We start from the raw sequence: 16,637 nt of genomic DNA on the forward strand, positions 1-16,637 counted from the left end.
GATGTACGTGATTCAACAAATTAATATTCCTTACATACCCCCCCTCCCCTCTCTATGTCTCTCTTCCCCCCCCTCCCCTCTGTCTCTCTCCATATCTCTCTCTGTCTCCTGACCTTATTTCACGTACAAAGTTATCTGTATACTGTAGCCAAGCAGCAGGATAACGAACAGGACACAGCCGATGATGAACACATCACATCACTATAGTCTGTCTCTTGTCTCTAGTCTCTCCACATACACACACACAAACACACACAACACACACACACACACACGTGCAACACTACACCAGGCCATGTGTGTGTGTCACGCCCCTCTCTCAGCGCCTGAGATAATCATCACACTGCATTGTACTAGGTTTAGAGAACCACATCATACTATAACCTTTTCTCAGCGCCTGCTTAGTTTTAGTAAGTGTTTTTTTATGGCACTTGCAACACAATAAGGTCATATAAGTGCCGAAGATTACAGATAAAGACGATAGACATTTGATAGGAAAGAAGAAGCAAACCACACCAGATCACCCGCCAACCACCCCCTGTCTCTAGTCTCTACACACACATACACGTGTTACACTACACCAAGCCATGCGTGTCACGCCTCTCTCTCAGCGCCTGTTTAGTTTTAATAAGTCTTTTACGGCACTTGCAACACAATAAAGTCATATAAGTGCCCAAGATTAGAGGTGTTACAAGAGAGAACTTAACAAACATAAAAAAGGAAGGAAGATAAAGACGATAGACGTTTGATAGGAAAGAAGAAGCAAACCACACCAGAGCACCCGCCAACCAGCCTCTCTCAGCGCCTGAGATAATGAATCATCACACTACTAAGTTTAGAGAACCACGTCATACGATGATAACCTTCACTCAGTCTCAGTCTCCTTCCCTCCCTCCCTCCCTCTCTCCCCCTCTCTCTCTCTCTCTCTCTCTCTCTCTCTCTCTCTCTCTCTCTCTCTCTCCTTCGTCATCATTCAATGAATCTGTTTAAAAATTTTTGGCGAAAAAAAAGTCACATATACCATTACCAGAGATGTCAGTGACCTTTCTATTATGTCCACATGTTGTTTATATGAATAATTTAACTTGTACTAACAAAGAAAGCATAAGAGCAACACTTTCCTCCAGAAGGAAAGTAAAAAAAAAACTTTCAGCATTTTCGTCCTCTCCTTTAAACAAATTGTTGATATACATGTCATAAACTTCCTTAACTCCTCAACACATAAAACAAAAATAATTTTGAAAGGCTTTGAGACAAAATGGATTACTCCCAATATTCGAACTTCAATTTTTTCCCCCATTTGACTGGTTGCAAGACGGATCTTCAATCTTTAAAAATTCAAATAATTTGGTCACAAAATGGACCGCAACCAACGACCAGCACTTCGCTAGTTTTCTTGTTTTTTGAACAGTCAACAGATCTCAAATTTAAAAAATCAGCTTTTCAATACAGATAATATTAATAATAATAAATAGCATTTGTACAGCACATACTGCCGCCCGACAGCAAGCTCTATGTGCTTTACTCTTTATTAAAGATTACAAATACAAAAATCCCCTTAATTTACAGCATACTGATCTTGAATAAAAAAAAGTCAGCTTCCTTTTCTCAAAAAGCAAATCATGAATAAGAAAATAAGCTTTTTAATTCAAGAGCATACAGATCACCAGCTGAAAAAGACACCCCCCTCCCCTCCCCAATCGTTCTCTACATTTTTCACATTTTGGATACAGCTTGTTTAGTCATCATCATTGCCTTTCTCACCCTGCATCAGGGTATAGGCCGCGAACAAACACTTTCCACCTTTCTCTATCCTTAGCTAGCCTCCTCATGTTATTCTATATCTTCCTGCTGATGCAGAAGCTCCTTCGTCTCCCAAGATCGAAAAATAAGCCGTGTTTGTCCGTGTTTCTGAAACTGACTGTATTTTACTGGGTCGGGTAGTTGGCCCTCTGCAAACTGGCACTTTTCGGGCAACCAGACATATGCACCTTTAGTCGCCTCTTACGACACCCAGTAGCATGGCAGGTGTACTCTTTGCTCCCCCATTGTAAAACTATGGGGCCCCCCTTGTTTTGTCACAAAGCCTTTATTTTCGGGTACTCACGTTGGGGTTCCAGGTGAGTCCCGTGGTGTGGTACTCCTTGATGAACGCCTGCAAGTTGGTCAAGGTGCTGATCCAGGAGCGCGTCCACTCCACATGGCGAGGGTCCTTCTCCTTGAAGTCCTTCAGCACGCGGTTGCTGTAGAACGTGCCAGCGTCGGTCATCTCCTTCACGTACGGTCCGGGGGTCGGAGACTGATGAGGGAAAGTTAGTTTTAGTAAGAGTTTTACGCCACTTGCAACAAAATAAAGTCATATAAGTGCCCTAGATTAGAGGGGTTACAATGGAGTAACAAACACAAAAAAAAGGAGGGAAGATAAAGACGGTAGACGTTTGAAAGAAAACAACATCAGAGCACCCACCAACCATCCACAATGAGGGGGGGGGGGGGGCATTTTTAGGGTGAAAATAACAGGATCAAACCCTCCCAACCCTCCAGGAAAAACAGTGATTTAGAGCTCCAGTGACAGTAAAGAGAAGCACATTGTTACAATCACAGCCTTTTAAAAGGGAAAAGCTAAACAGAAACAACAGAAGGTAAGGAAGAGTACAGAAGTAGGACCTACAAATGGCGCCCTCTAACCATACACCACAAATTTTTGCATGTGCTTAACAAGGAAAAAAAAGCAGCCTTTGGATGAATGTGCCCTCCCTGCATGTTGTTTTTCTGTGTTCTGCTGGTCAAGGTATGTCCTTTTCGGAGCTGATTATTGCCTGGCGACCCCCTATGCTAAACACAGTGTGTCTGCTCCTATGGAACCTTCTTGCGACTGATAAAACCGGAGTGCCCACCTGAAGTATTCCAGTAATTTGATTTCTCTCTGTGATTCATTCAGCCGAGGCATGTTAAATTTTTATTTTTTAAGAGTAAAAACTTTTTGAGGTGGTGAACGATTTGAGACGTGTCCTACTTTATGTGTACGGTTTTTGTCTTCACAGTTATTCACACCTTTTCATAGTATTTGACAGAATAATATCGATACCATGTGAATGATAAACCGCAACAAAAAACACAGACCAGTGCACCTTAGTGAGCACAGTACACGAAAAACAATGAGCTTCTGTGACCTGTACGGAAAATTCCCAAGTAATTGGATGCCTAGTTTTTGAGTTAGTTTTAGCTTTAGTTAGAGTTCTACGGCACTTGCAACACAATAAGGTCATTTAAGTGCCGGAGATTAGAGGTGTTACAAGAGAGTAACAAACACAAAAAAGAAGGAGGAGAAATACAGACGATAGATGGTTAATAGGAAAGAAGAAGCAAACCACACCAGTGCACCCGCCAACCACCCACTCTCTTAAAACGTGTGATGTTTAAAGTGAAATACTTACAATGGTGACCCATCCCAAGGCAGCAACAGACTCGCTGATGGCAGACAGATGGTTGAAGAAATCGCTTCTTCGATTGTTTTCACGAAATTCCTGTACAAATCAACAGAAAAAAAATATCAGTTAACATGATAAGTGTAAATTATAAGAATGGAAGAAAAATTGAACAAATAAATGTACAGAGAGTGGAAGAATGAATGAAGGAATGAATAAAAGCATGCATGAATCAGTGAACAAAAATTAGACGAAAGAACAAATAAATTTATGATATAAAATTATCTTTAGAGTATAGCACCAGAAGATTATAGATAATTTCTTAATCAAGCAGCTATATTGAGTTTCTTGCTCTTTACAAATCATTCAAAGAGAACTGAAAGCTGAGAAATTTATCTGATATATTTTTTTTTTGATGAGCTCATGCACAAAGATTTCTTCCCAACCTAGTGCTCCCAGAAGAGGGACGTATTTTATATATACGGTATGGGTTTAATTGCCGAATTATCAATGTCACCATAGCCGTGTTCATCCGCTGGTGCCCCACTCCCTGCCACAACAAGACCCCATCTTCCCCCGGACGACTTTGCTTTGATGTATTATTCCATGAAGTTGTAGACCACAGTCAGGTTTTATGTTTTCAACGTATGATGTACACGGTCTTCCCTTATTTCTCTTTACCTTTCATTTGACTTTTATCAACACTGTAAGGTCATTGATAAACTCTCTCCTTACTATATATCATTTTCCTCACTTTTATCAAGCAACATTGGCAGCCTTTTTTTCCCTCTCCTTTCTAATGGTTAACACTTTGCAGTCGCTTGGAGAAATAATGCGACGGAGAAAATTATCCGTTCTCGCGCCAGGCCCGAGAAGTCCGTTGCAGTCACTCTCCTGGCCGGGGGACCAGATGTGGTATTTTGTACAGCTGGCTGTATGACTGCAAAGTGTTAACACAAAAAAAAGGGCAATTTCTTCTTTATGCAAAAATATCAAGATGATAGCCCAGGATAGGGAAAGGCAGAAAGTCTTTGTGGTCTATACCCTGAACTGATGTAGGTGAGAAAGGCAGTGTTGATGATGATGATGCATTTCCATCAGATTTATTCTTCACGGTCTCTATCTATGTTCCCCCTCTCACCTGTGTCTCCCCCAACTTTGTTGCCATCGGCTTCAGCAGTTGCTGCAAAACACTCTGAAAGAAACAAAAAGGTTCAATGAGTTCTCCGCCAAATGTGAGTTTTACAACATTTTTTGCACAAGAAGCATAGGTGAGAGCAAAGTAGCAAACTATGGAATGACGTGGTAAGGGGTTTTGGTAGAGGTTTTACGGCGCTCGCAACTGCATAAGGTCATAGGAGCGCCAGAAGATTAGAGGTGTTACAAGAGAGTAACAAAAATAAAAAAAGAAGGAGGGGAGATAAGGACGATAGATGTTTGATAGGAAAGAAGAAGCAAACCACACCAGAGCACCCACCAACCACCCACTGGTAGGGGTTTGATGCCTCTTTCAACGAAGCAACATCACCAGTACAGTTATGAGAAGTATTGTAGATGGACAGCAATAAAAGCTCAAACTACTGATGTTAAAGAAAACGCTGTTGGAGATTGGAACCAGTCCTGCATAGCAAATGCCAGCAAGATATTAATTGCGCAAACCATGGACCCTCTACTGACAATATTATTCGTTGGAGGGTGCCAGTGGTGATTCATATTTTTTTCTCTTTGCCTCTATTGTTTCTGTCTTTCTTATTTTCCCCCAGCATGAAGTGACAGTTATCATGTTCACGTGCTTTTCTTTACAAAAATCAAGAACCTTTAAAAACATTTTTCTGATAGTGAGCTTACATTTTTTAATGTGTATGCATTTTTCAGACCCATATGACCTGAAACCCTCCACTACATCTTCCCTCCTACAGTTAAGTTAATATACTCTAAAACACACTGTTTGATCAAATATATAGATACACATGTGTAGACAACAAAATTTACTTGCTATTTGCTATTACCAATGTACATAAAATCTCATATTACCCCTCTCCGCTACACTCACTACATCTGTGCACACTACAACTTTCCAAAGGGGAATTAAGGCCCAGCTGACATTAACTTATTTGATTTATTTCCCACCGACAATGAAACATGGCAGTAGTCTGACCTCACTCCAATCTGGTGAACTCATGAAACTGAACTTATTACATTTTCTGCAGTTGGCAAATTTGCTTTTGGTGAACCACGGACTTCAGATATAAGTGGTTGACATAACACAGCAACAAGGCCCTGAGGAACTTCACTACATGTGGCAACTAACCACAACAAAGCTGTCCTGAGGGTGGTTGGCAGATGCTCTGGTGAGGTTTGCTCTTTCTTTCCTATCCAAATACATATCATCTTTATCTCTCCTTTTTCTGTTTGCTACTCCCTCGTAACAATACTTCTAATCTTTGGCACTTGTATGATTTAAGTTTGTTGCAAGTGCTGTAAAATTTTTTCCACAAAATGAACAGATTTTTGGGATGGGTTGTACAAATTACCAATCAACATTATACCTCTGCTGTCACTGTTGTGCAAAAATGAGTAACTCCGTTAGGCCCTTGTTCATTCTTTTCTCTTTATGTTGGTGTTTTTCAATAATTCAGGAGGTGGGCCTCCGACCCTGCTAGTTAGGACCAACCCAAGCTGAGAAGGATACATCCCAGCAGAAAGATCGAGACATACGCCACAAAAATTTCTTCCCACTCGGGAATTCAACTAATGTTTCCTGCATGTGACAGCAAAGCTCCTAACCACTACACCACAGATGCTGGAACCCTTGCACAAAGATAGAGGAAAAAATATTTGAGTTGCTCACTGTTCTAACAAAAAAAAAGTTTTTCACACCCCCCTATGACACAAGTTAGATTAATGTTCCTATAACTGCGACAGTTATTCACTACAACCCAAAAATTTTTTTTAATACTTAAAAAGAAGAAAAAGGATCATCCACCAACCATAACATGATGGTGAAATGAACAAGAATGCATCTAAAGATTTTAAACAATGGTAAGCAGCAACATTGATCATTCAGACTGTTACTATTATTGTTATGTTACTATTGTGGATATGTATTCATTCACCTGAACACCCCAAAACCACACACATCTAAACAAAACTCTTGTAAAAGTTCCATCATATTAAACGGAATTAATTTGATATGACAAAAGTATCGCTTCTGCAATGGCAAGAAATTAAATAACTGGCAAATAATATGCGATAAAAGCAAAAGAAGAGCTTTGTAACATATTTTTCTGGTAGTGAGCTTACATTTTTAAAACGTGTTTGCATTTTTCAGACCCATATTACCTGGGGAAAAGGTTATCAAAACGCAGCCAGAAAACCTTCCACTTCTTTGGCTTTTCTACAGTTACTACACTTTAAAACAAATATATCATCTCGTCGTCTGCAGAAAGCTTCCAATCATCTCCCTAATCACAAACAAATGTGGTGTCACGTTCCCTTTTTTCACCAAATTATCACCCCTGCTAGCAGCTGCATTCTTAAGAAGAATGCATCTTGATACAATCATCTTTTTTTTGTTGTTGTTGCTGTTGTTAAACTATCTCACGTCTGCTCAAGATATGGCACGGGTAAGATGAGAACATCTTTTAACACAACTTTTTTTGCTTCTTAAACAAATCATGCATGCAGATAATGATGTTCGCTGTTCTCAACTGTCTATTTGCTCTATGGGGTAAATACAGAAAAGGAAAAAAAAAAAACAGGATTATTTCCGTCATTTAAGACTATAACTCTCCCTGTGGTTTCGTGCACCCCACATAATTTAGCAAAATTTAATCATTTGTTTGTATAATTTCTAATTATTTTCCTTTATCATCCCTAGTTAAAATTAACAGAATCGCATAATTTCACATTTTTAGGCTCAGTTTGCATAATTTTATAATTTTCCTTGGATAAAACGATGGGGACAGCTATAAACTCTTTCCTCCAGCTGCCTTATGTGTACACAACATTTTTGCCAATGAATGCTTGAATTCATGTTTGCATGAACGTGCATGCATCAGCAAGCGTTTGAGTTTAAATATTTCGAAAAAGAAAAAGATAGCCGGCACAGACTAATCAGCTGATTTAGAACACTGCGTGACATGAGAAACAAATATTGTTTTAGTTTTAATAAGAGTTTTACGGCACTTGCAACACAATAAGGTCATATAAGTGCCGAAGATTAGAGGTGTTACAAGAGAGTAACAAACACAAAAAAGAAGGAGGAGAGATAAGGACGATAGATGTTTGATAGGAAAGAAGGAGCACCCGCCAACCACCCAAAAAGTTGAAAACAGAGGTAGGGACAGAAGACAAGGAAGTAGAGAGACATAGATATTTATTTAGTGTTTTACCGTACTTGCAACACAATGAGGTCATATGTAAGAGCCAAAGATTAGAGATGTAACAAGAGAGTAATAAACACAAGCAAGGCAGAGAGGAGAGAAAAGGGAAGAAGAGTGAGGGGACAAGGGAAGGAGAGAGAGAGAGAGAGAGAGAGACAGAGAAAGAGAGAAAGAGAGAGAGAGAGAGAGAGAGAGAGAGAGAGAGAGAGAGAGGGAGGGAAGGAGGGAGAGAGAGAGAGAGAGAGAGAGAGAGAGAGAGAGAGAGAGAGAGAGAGGGAGAGAGAGAGAGAGAGAGAGAGAGAGAGAGAGAGAGAGAGAGAGAGAGAGAAGGAGGGAGAGGGAGATAGAGAGAAAGAGACAGAAAGCAAGACAAGACAGAATGAAATAGCTTAAGAGACAAGTTGTACTTAAGGGCTAAAGAGGAGCACATAGGCGTGGTCACATTCACTTGATGTTTACATCTGGAAGTAAACAACACCTGTCCTCCACTACAACCGAAGGCAAACAATCAGGTGGTTTGGACATCTCACACGTATGGCACCTAACCAGCTTGCCAGTGAAGCCTACTACAGGAAAGTATCAGGGTACAAAGAAAGAGGAAGATCAAGAAAGACCTGGATCCAGGATGTGAAGGATACCCTGAGAACATTCAATATCCCACCCAGCTAGGCCATCAAACTTTCTAGAGACAGGAAGCTCTTTCCCCCCTCTACGCCCTAGAGGTACAAGAGGAAGGATAAAGTAAAGTAAGGAAAACTTGACAAGATCTTTACCTGGTCAGGCTGCTTGCTCTTTGACGCAACCACCAAAAAGCTACGCTGAGCATCGAAGGCTTGCTTCACAATGGCAGCCTGTGGAAACAGCAGAGGTTACAACAAAAAAATCAATTAATAACATAGCAAAATTGTTTTACACCCTACTTGAGACAATCATTTATAAAGGGACATTTTGACCCTGAGCACCTGTCAAGAGCTAGCCTGGGTTGAGTGGGATAGAGCACCTAAAAAGGCAGGTCAGTCCTTATCCTTGTCAACCCTTGTCACCAGTGTTGGGGTCACCACAGTCGGAACATGTCCATCTCTGCTACCCCCCCCCCCCCTCCTCAGGATCCATCCCAGAGTCTGTCTGCTTACAGTCTCCATCAAGTGGAGATATTCAATAAAATAACTTCTCGACAGCAGAATTGAACTAACATCTTGACTAAGCCTATAATGTATGGCACTCTCAAAACTATTACATTATTTAACTCTTTATCTCCGGCAAGCCGCTCCCAGCAGATCACGGTTGGAACCACTGTGCCGGTGAGCCGCTGACAGCGGCTCATGCACATTCCTTTACAACGACTTCGACATCAAATTACTTTCCGACAATTGCCGAAAACTGGTCTCTTATGCCAGAACTTCATTCTTTAGATGAAGAACTATCAAAATTGGATTGCTGGTTTCGATTTAATAACCCATTTAATGATGTTTTTGTCATTTTTAGATTTGGCACCAAAAAAGGGCCCCTCGGAGATAAAAGAGTTAAGAGGTAAAAGGCGGGACCTTTGAAAGTAACACCCATCTCTCACAGGACCGAGCCAAATGAGTTGACAGCCGCAACTCAATGAAGACGCGCATTCTGGACATTTGGCAATGTTTGAAGATATTGCTGTTTTGGGGTGTATCTTTATCATTCAAACAGATTTTTTGGTTTTGTTTTCTTTATTTGAAACTTTCAAAGGCATGTAACTAAAAAAAAATTCATGCCATGAAAAAAGCAAACTCGTGTTTCTGATTTGTGTAGGATGGTTCACAATGTGTCGAAATATTGTCTTTACACTGCTGCTAATCAGACGTATGTGTCCGCTACGTCTTCAGAGAGTTAAAAACAGGCCAAAAGTACATGTTCAGAACGCCCCATAGGACATTCAAACCAGAGCCGGGGACTCTCACGGTCTAGAGATTAAGGTGCTTGCCTCTAATTCAATAGGTCCCAGGTTCGAATCCGGGTAGCAATGGGGAATTTTTTTTCTAAAAAAAAATGTTCTCCTTTCACCACCTTTCCTGCTCTGTAACAAAGTTCTGTTGTCTGCTTTCATCTCCACTTTCCGCCCCCACCCCCTCACCTCCTTTGTCCCCTCCTCTGGACTCCTTACTCTTTCTGCAGCCTTTCTACTTTCCACTGCTACTCCTTGGCTCCTTCTTATTGCTGCCTATCTAATGGTAGGAAAGATCTACACCTAGCCTTCTCGGACAAGGGTGAAAAATCTCGGAGGTCCTGTGTGCAAGTTGCACACGATAAAGATATCTTGGCGGTCCAAAAACAATAAGAGTAGGCTTCCGCTGTCACCTGGGCAAAATTCAAAATTTCCTACCAGCTGAAAATGTTTAATATGTCCCGCGCGCTCATATGACCTTATGCAGTTGAGAGCGCCGTAAATCAATTACCAAAAAAACCAAACCAAAAACAAAACACAGAGCCATCTTTTCATAGTCCAATATGACACCAACTGAGCTAAAGGCACACCTGTATAAAGAAGAAAAAAAAATTTCATCTTTGAAAGATTTTTCATTTAATAAAATTTTTAAACACATCCTGAAATCCATGACACAAGAAACAAAATGCCTACCTGAGTTTTGACGTCACCGCCGATGTCATTTGACAGGGAGATGAATTTGGCAAGAGACGCTGAGATAATGTCAGCGTCATAAGCAGAGACTGATGGAGCCACAGCATCTGAGGGAAAACACAAAGAAGTTTACGGATATTCATAACTTGATAACTTTAGCTTTTAGTTTCAGTTAGAGTTTTATGAATCACCAACGCAGTGGGGGGCAGCATGAAGATCTACTGACCACAGTGAAGAAACGAAAACTAAAATGGTAAGGGCATGTCACAAGATCCACAGGACTTGCCAAAACAATCCTACAAGGAACCGTACAAGGAAAGAGAAAGAGAGGAAGACAGAGAAGGAGATGGGAGGACAACATTACAGAGTGGACAAGAAAGACGATGGGTGACAATCTGAGGAAAGCAGAGGACAAAGATAAATGGCGAGAGCTGGTTTTCAGATGCAGTGGTGCCCTCACAGAAGAAGACGAACAAGAGTTTTATGACACTTGCAACTCAAATAGGTTATATAAGTACAAAAAATTATAGTTTCTTAAAAATTATAGTTTCTTTGTTGAGTAAAGAGAAGCACATCTACACAATACCGTCCTTTAGTGTTGGGAAAAAAGTAATACAAAACACACAGAAATAAGAGAGGAAAAGTAAAGAAGTAGGACCTACCAGTGGGGCCCTCCAACAACCAGCGGAAATTACAGGTGTTTCTAGAGAGTAATATACAAAGACAGGGGTGGCTCGTGGGTCTAAAAAGTGGGCGTGCACAATTAAGCTATCTTAGGCTGTAGATAATCAAGGGCAGAGTAAATGGGATGGTGTATAATTTTAGGATCTTTGGGTTGGTGAAGGAAGACCTTGTGCTTTTATTTTCCTTCTTTTTACTTGTGGCTTTGACTTCTAGAACTAAATCTGTTTGTTAGCTAAACGTCAATTTCATTCATCCTGCATTAGAACTGAACACTCAAGTAATACCTTTCACCACTCCACTACAAAACCGTTCAAAAGCACAACTCATAGGATGGCGACTTAAGTATGTCACGTTCACCTCCCTCCGGTTCACGGTCACAGAGTCACTTAAAATAGCGACAAGACAAGGAACCAATCACAATTCACTTGAGCACTCCGCTGGATTGCTCCGGGGCCCACATAATTTTGGCATGGAATAGTGCAGTCTATGGCGTTTATTTTTAGACTGCCTACTGTGGGCTATGTTTCGGCACTATTCGGCAGGAGCACATTTGAGATGTGCTGTCTTATTAATATTAATGTACCGTCAAACTCGCTACAAGTGTCGTCATCGCTTAGGTTATCCCAAAGAGCGATTTATAGGTCAGGTTTCCACTGTTGACTATCCTGTTATGTTTAGATACAGCGCATGAACTTAGGCATGGCATAGCAGATGTTTTACGGCGCTATAGAATAGAAATGACAGTTACGGCACCAGCGAGGGCCTTGTTTTGATATAATATTTGCCTAGTGTGTGTTTCTGGCGTCTTTTATTTTATTATTGTGGGTGCTTTACGTAATAGAACATTAAAACATTTTGGGCGGCACTGCACGACCGTGCTCTATGGATGAACCGCGCCTGTACAAAGAAAAGGGGAAGAGAGATAAAGATGTTAAAAGTTTGATAGGAAAGAAGGAGCAAACCACGCCAGAGTACTTGCCAACCACCCAAACACCTTTAGCCTACTGATAGAGATCTGTTTCATCTTCAGTACAATTTACGGTTCAGTAGTCTCCGCCTAAGATCCCACCGCTTACGATCCTGGTTTGCTTGACATATTCTGCCGTTTTAAGAAAACAGAATTTTTACAACACAAAAGTCACCCTAAGATCCCGCTCCGATTCACTCTGAAGGTCTAGACTCTACATTCGGTAAAGATCCCGCATTTCAGATAGTAGTTTACAAAAAAAACATGGGCGGGCACAGCCGATCAACAGAGTGAAAAGTTGAGATAATTGAACTGCCTGTAGCGTCAAAGATCAGCCACTCTCGTGAATGTAATCATATAAGTGTAGTAAAACTTAATGAAACTGTACAATGTTTGTCCCAGACGGGAACACACTGAGGTGTGAACTGACCAACGAATTTATTTTCCCCAAACATGACACTCGCATCTGAGCTCTCCACCTAAACATACATCACACTCTGGATGGGAAGGGCCTACAAGATTGCACTGCAACAGTTGTCTTTACTTCTGAATTTGCGAGACGGTGAATTTTAACTGGTTCGGTCACAACATAATGGCGCGTAACAACAAAGTCCGAGGAACTTCGTCAGAGACGGAAAGCTATCAATTTTGGACAGGTCAAGGGCAGGGGGCAACTGGATAGGCGTAGATCTTGAGACTCACGATAGGATAATAAGAGAAAATGGCATGCTTCATGCCACTGTGATCGGTCATCAAGGTTGACTGCTCGTTGTTCGTCATATGTCATCAACCCAGCCAGGGGTCACATCAGTTCATTTCAGAGTGAAAGGCGACCATTCTACCAGTTTGAGGCCTTAACTTGGGTTACCGTAGATGCTTTGCATAAGATCCCGTTTGCCTAAGATCCTGCATTTTCTTTGCTCCTCAGCATCAGGATATTAAGCGAAAACTACTGTATTAACAAAAGTTAATGAACTGTGGCTATAGATATGGTCTCTCATGAAGATATCAGAAAAGAAAATGAACTATAATTTTCATGATGCCTTAATACATAATTTACAGCAATTTCAGCAAAAAGAAGAGAAGATGTCTGCCACAAATAATCTCTTACACAAAATAATTGGAAAATATTTTTTTTGTTTTTACCATTTTCTTTAATGTTAACAGTATGCTGTCTCAAAAAGGTTACGAGCAAGTCCCCTGGGATGGTTCAGGAGTACTGCGTGCTGAGATATACTTAAAAAGTCTTAGTAAGCGTGTTACGGCATTTGCAACACAATAAGGTCATATAAAGGCCAAAGATTAGAGGTGCTACAAAAGATTAACACATAGAAAAGAAGTAGGAGAGATAAGGACGATAGATGTTTGATGTTGAAGAAGGAGCAAACCACACAGAGTGCCAACCAACCCCACACGTTAATTTTCAATAGTAAAAATACAGAAAGCCAAATTTTTTTTTTGGTGGTTTGTGGGGGGGGGGGGGGGGGGGGGGGGGGTGAGAGGAGAGGGGAGTTGTTATGGCAGAGAGAGGGAGAGAGGAGGATGGTGACAAAAGAATAATAGAGACACAAAGAAGCAGTAACAAGCGTCAAACTATCAATGACCCCTTGTCTTAGTTTTAGTAAGAGTTTTACTGCACTTGTAACACAATAAGGTCATGTAAGAGCCGAAGAATAGATTATGTGTTACAAGAGAGTAACTATAGTAACATACACAAAAAAGAAGGAGGGGAGGTAAGGGTGACAAATGTTTGATAGGAAAGCAGGAGCAAACCACACCAGAGCACCCGCCAACCACCCACACCCCTCCCCCCCAACCCCCCCCCCAAAAAAAAACAACAACTATCAAATAAAAAAACAACCCCAAACCATCCCCTGTACACACAAACAGACCTGCATCACCAGCAGCTGCTCCTTTTCCACCAGACAGAGCCAGACCCTCCAGCCGCGACGCGACGGCTTCCAACCTGGACACCACCTGCTGCAAGTTATCCGACATCTTGGCTGGACCTTTAGCGGCAGACAAGACCTGCGAGTTCAAAACTTTTAGCTGAGAGGCCAGACCAGGTATCGCTTGCTTTGCCTCCCTAGCAGGGCGCTCTTCGGCTTCACCTATAGAGTGCTCTAGCTTATCGAGTCCGGACACGATGGGCTTTAGGAGATCTATGTTAGAAGCTTTACTCTTTAGTTCTCCGAGATTCGAGCTAACGGCAGACTTTGCTTCCGTGAGAACAGACTCCTTACTACTTATCTGAGACTCAATCTGAGATAAAGCTATGGGTTTCGCGCTCTCTACCACACCTGACAGAAAGCTTTGAGATTGGGGTGTGGTTTCTTCAGACTCTTTAGGCTTGGCGTTATTACTAGCGGACTGAGCTTCAGCCTTGACCGTGTCCTCAACGACAGCAGCCTTCTGAGTGGCCGCCTGTACAAGTGCTGAGGTCGGCTGTTCGGTGACGGGGCTCTTCTCCTTCTTGGTCGCCGAGACGGTGCTCTTGTCCAGCTGGGCCTCTGCCGGGATGTTCTGATTGGACGAAGACAAAGCTCCCTTTCCCGTTTGGATGGAAGCGCTGAGTGGTGGGTCCCCTCCGCTTTTCGGTGGAGAGCCTTCTTTCGGCGCTTGCTTCTCGCCTTCTTCTCCAACAGTGTACGTTGTGGACTTCTCTTTGGGACAGCAGCAAAGCATTGTTACTGAGAGCGCATTGCTACCCTCGGCTGTGGGGCTACACTGCTCTGTAGAGGAAAGGAGCAACACCAATTGTTTCCTTCTGCTCTTTGGGCCCTTAAAAAATGTATCCCATGGATTGACACGCCCTGGGTGGCTTTATAGGCAACAGCTATGTCACTCTCTATGTTTCATGAGCACAAAAATACAGGGTTCACTTAACTTTTAATTTTCTTTCAAAATGAAATGCAGTCGAACCTGATCTAATGGCCACATGTCCAAGACAAACACCTGTACAAATGGTTACTTACCACTTCTCACCTTGCATTTTGTTTTTCACTATATTATAATTACATTGTCAAAGACATCCATCTGTCTGAGACAAAAAAAAGTCCGAATGTTACTTAAACACACAAAAAAGCATTAAACCTATCAGTACATCTTTGGACAACCATAAGTTAACAGCCACCAGCAAAGCAGTCAGCAAGGGAAAACTAGATGGGTTTACTTCATTGTCAATAGTTTTATCTACTGACAATAAATTTATGAGTTGCACCAGTCAAATAAACGTTTTCAAGGGCTTTAAAAGTTTTTATTTTGTTTTAGGTGAGCTAAAAAATATGTGTTACTATTATAGAATTTCAACAGGTGTTACCATTCTTTGATTTACAAGGATGAAAAACGATATTAAAACATTACTATTAATTTATTCACCTGCATATAAAAAAAAAAGGAATAATATTCAGTCAGACCCCCCCCCCTCCCACACGACAATGACTGAACAATTAAAAAAGCCTCGTCATAACCAGGAACATTGAAAAGAAGATAATAAATATTATAACAAGATGCAATGCATGCTTTAACACATTATGTTAATCCCAAGAGCAGGACACAAGCAATACCACTGCACTACTAGGTAGGTACTGTACCTCAGACATATTTCATATGTCAGTTTGCTTTTGTTGGTGTTGACATTTAGCTATCTCAGAATTACAAAGTTTTATCTGACACTTTTGGCAGTATTGAGTTATAAAGACCATGCGGTTAGAAACCAAATATTCTATCTGCTACATCAAAATCGTAAGAGTCGTTATCATGACATTCAAAGCTTTGCATTAAAAAAAACTTGACTAGCTGTGAAACAAATTTTTTTTTCCATCAAATTTCTAAAATCTAGGTACTGAGCAGATAGAACTTCATAATTCTAAGGAAAAGATTTGTGTCAACACCACACCCTATGCCTAAGCACTCAATTCTTAAACAGAGGAGAACACAGGACTGAGAGAAAACGTATGAAGAAAAAACAAACAAGCTGTGGTTCTAACCATGATTTTCACAGAATCAGTCCATTTCATGACTAATGCATGGCACTACAAGTAAAGGAATATACATAAATGTATATCAAAAAGGCATCTGAAAAAACGACTTTTCAGCTATATCATACAACGGTTTCTGGTCTCTCAGAGGCCAACAATCATGGCCTTAGTATTTGTCATAAATGCAGACATATGACATATTTCTGGGCAGGTAGGTACATTAATGTTGCCCAAAAAGGGAAGAAAAACCTTTAAAACATACATATCAGTCATGAAAAGGACTCAAAATGACCAGCTGTGCAAACGTTTTTTAGTCAGGTACAGGCCTCAGTAATGTTAATAAGCACACCATGTGAAATGAAAGTCTACCACACTACATGACATATATGACACAACGTGAAAGATGGGACCACTAGATTTCTATAATCAGGAAGTAAAAAGACTGCTTAGCATACGAGTATATCTACTGTTATATTTCAAAGTTCAGTCTCAGGTCAACCTAATATATGCACTCCTTATGACAGAACTGCATTCAATCTAAAAGCCTCATGCACTTTTGCTGATCTCCAGAAAGTACTCAAG

General features: G+C 41.0%; 1 protein-coding gene across 1 annotated transcript in view; it reads right to left on the reverse strand.

The window, feature by feature from the left end:
• Window positions 1-2,107: 2,107 nt before the first annotated feature.
• Window positions 2,108-16,637, reverse strand: part of LOC101845282 (adenylyl cyclase-associated protein 2) — a gene marked incomplete at its 3' end in the record, with an annotated part of 21,774 nt that continues 7,244 nt past the window's right edge. Inside the window, 6 exon segments of the mRNA XM_005111063.2 lie at window positions 2,108-2,299; window positions 3,438-3,527; window positions 4,570-4,623; window positions 8,587-8,664; window positions 10,425-10,531; window positions 13,968-14,807. Coding sequence (XP_005111120.2) covers window positions 2,108-2,299; window positions 3,438-3,527; window positions 4,570-4,623; window positions 8,587-8,664; window positions 10,425-10,531; window positions 13,968-14,760 — 1,314 coding nt within the window.

The sequence above is a fragment of the Aplysia californica genome, unplaced genomic scaffold, assembly GCF_000002075.1.
Source record: "Aplysia californica isolate F4 #8 unplaced genomic scaffold, AplCal3.0 scaffold00994, whole genome shotgun sequence".
In the NCBI taxonomy this organism is placed as follows: Eukaryota; Metazoa; Mollusca; class Gastropoda; order Aplysiida; family Aplysiidae; genus Aplysia; species Aplysia californica.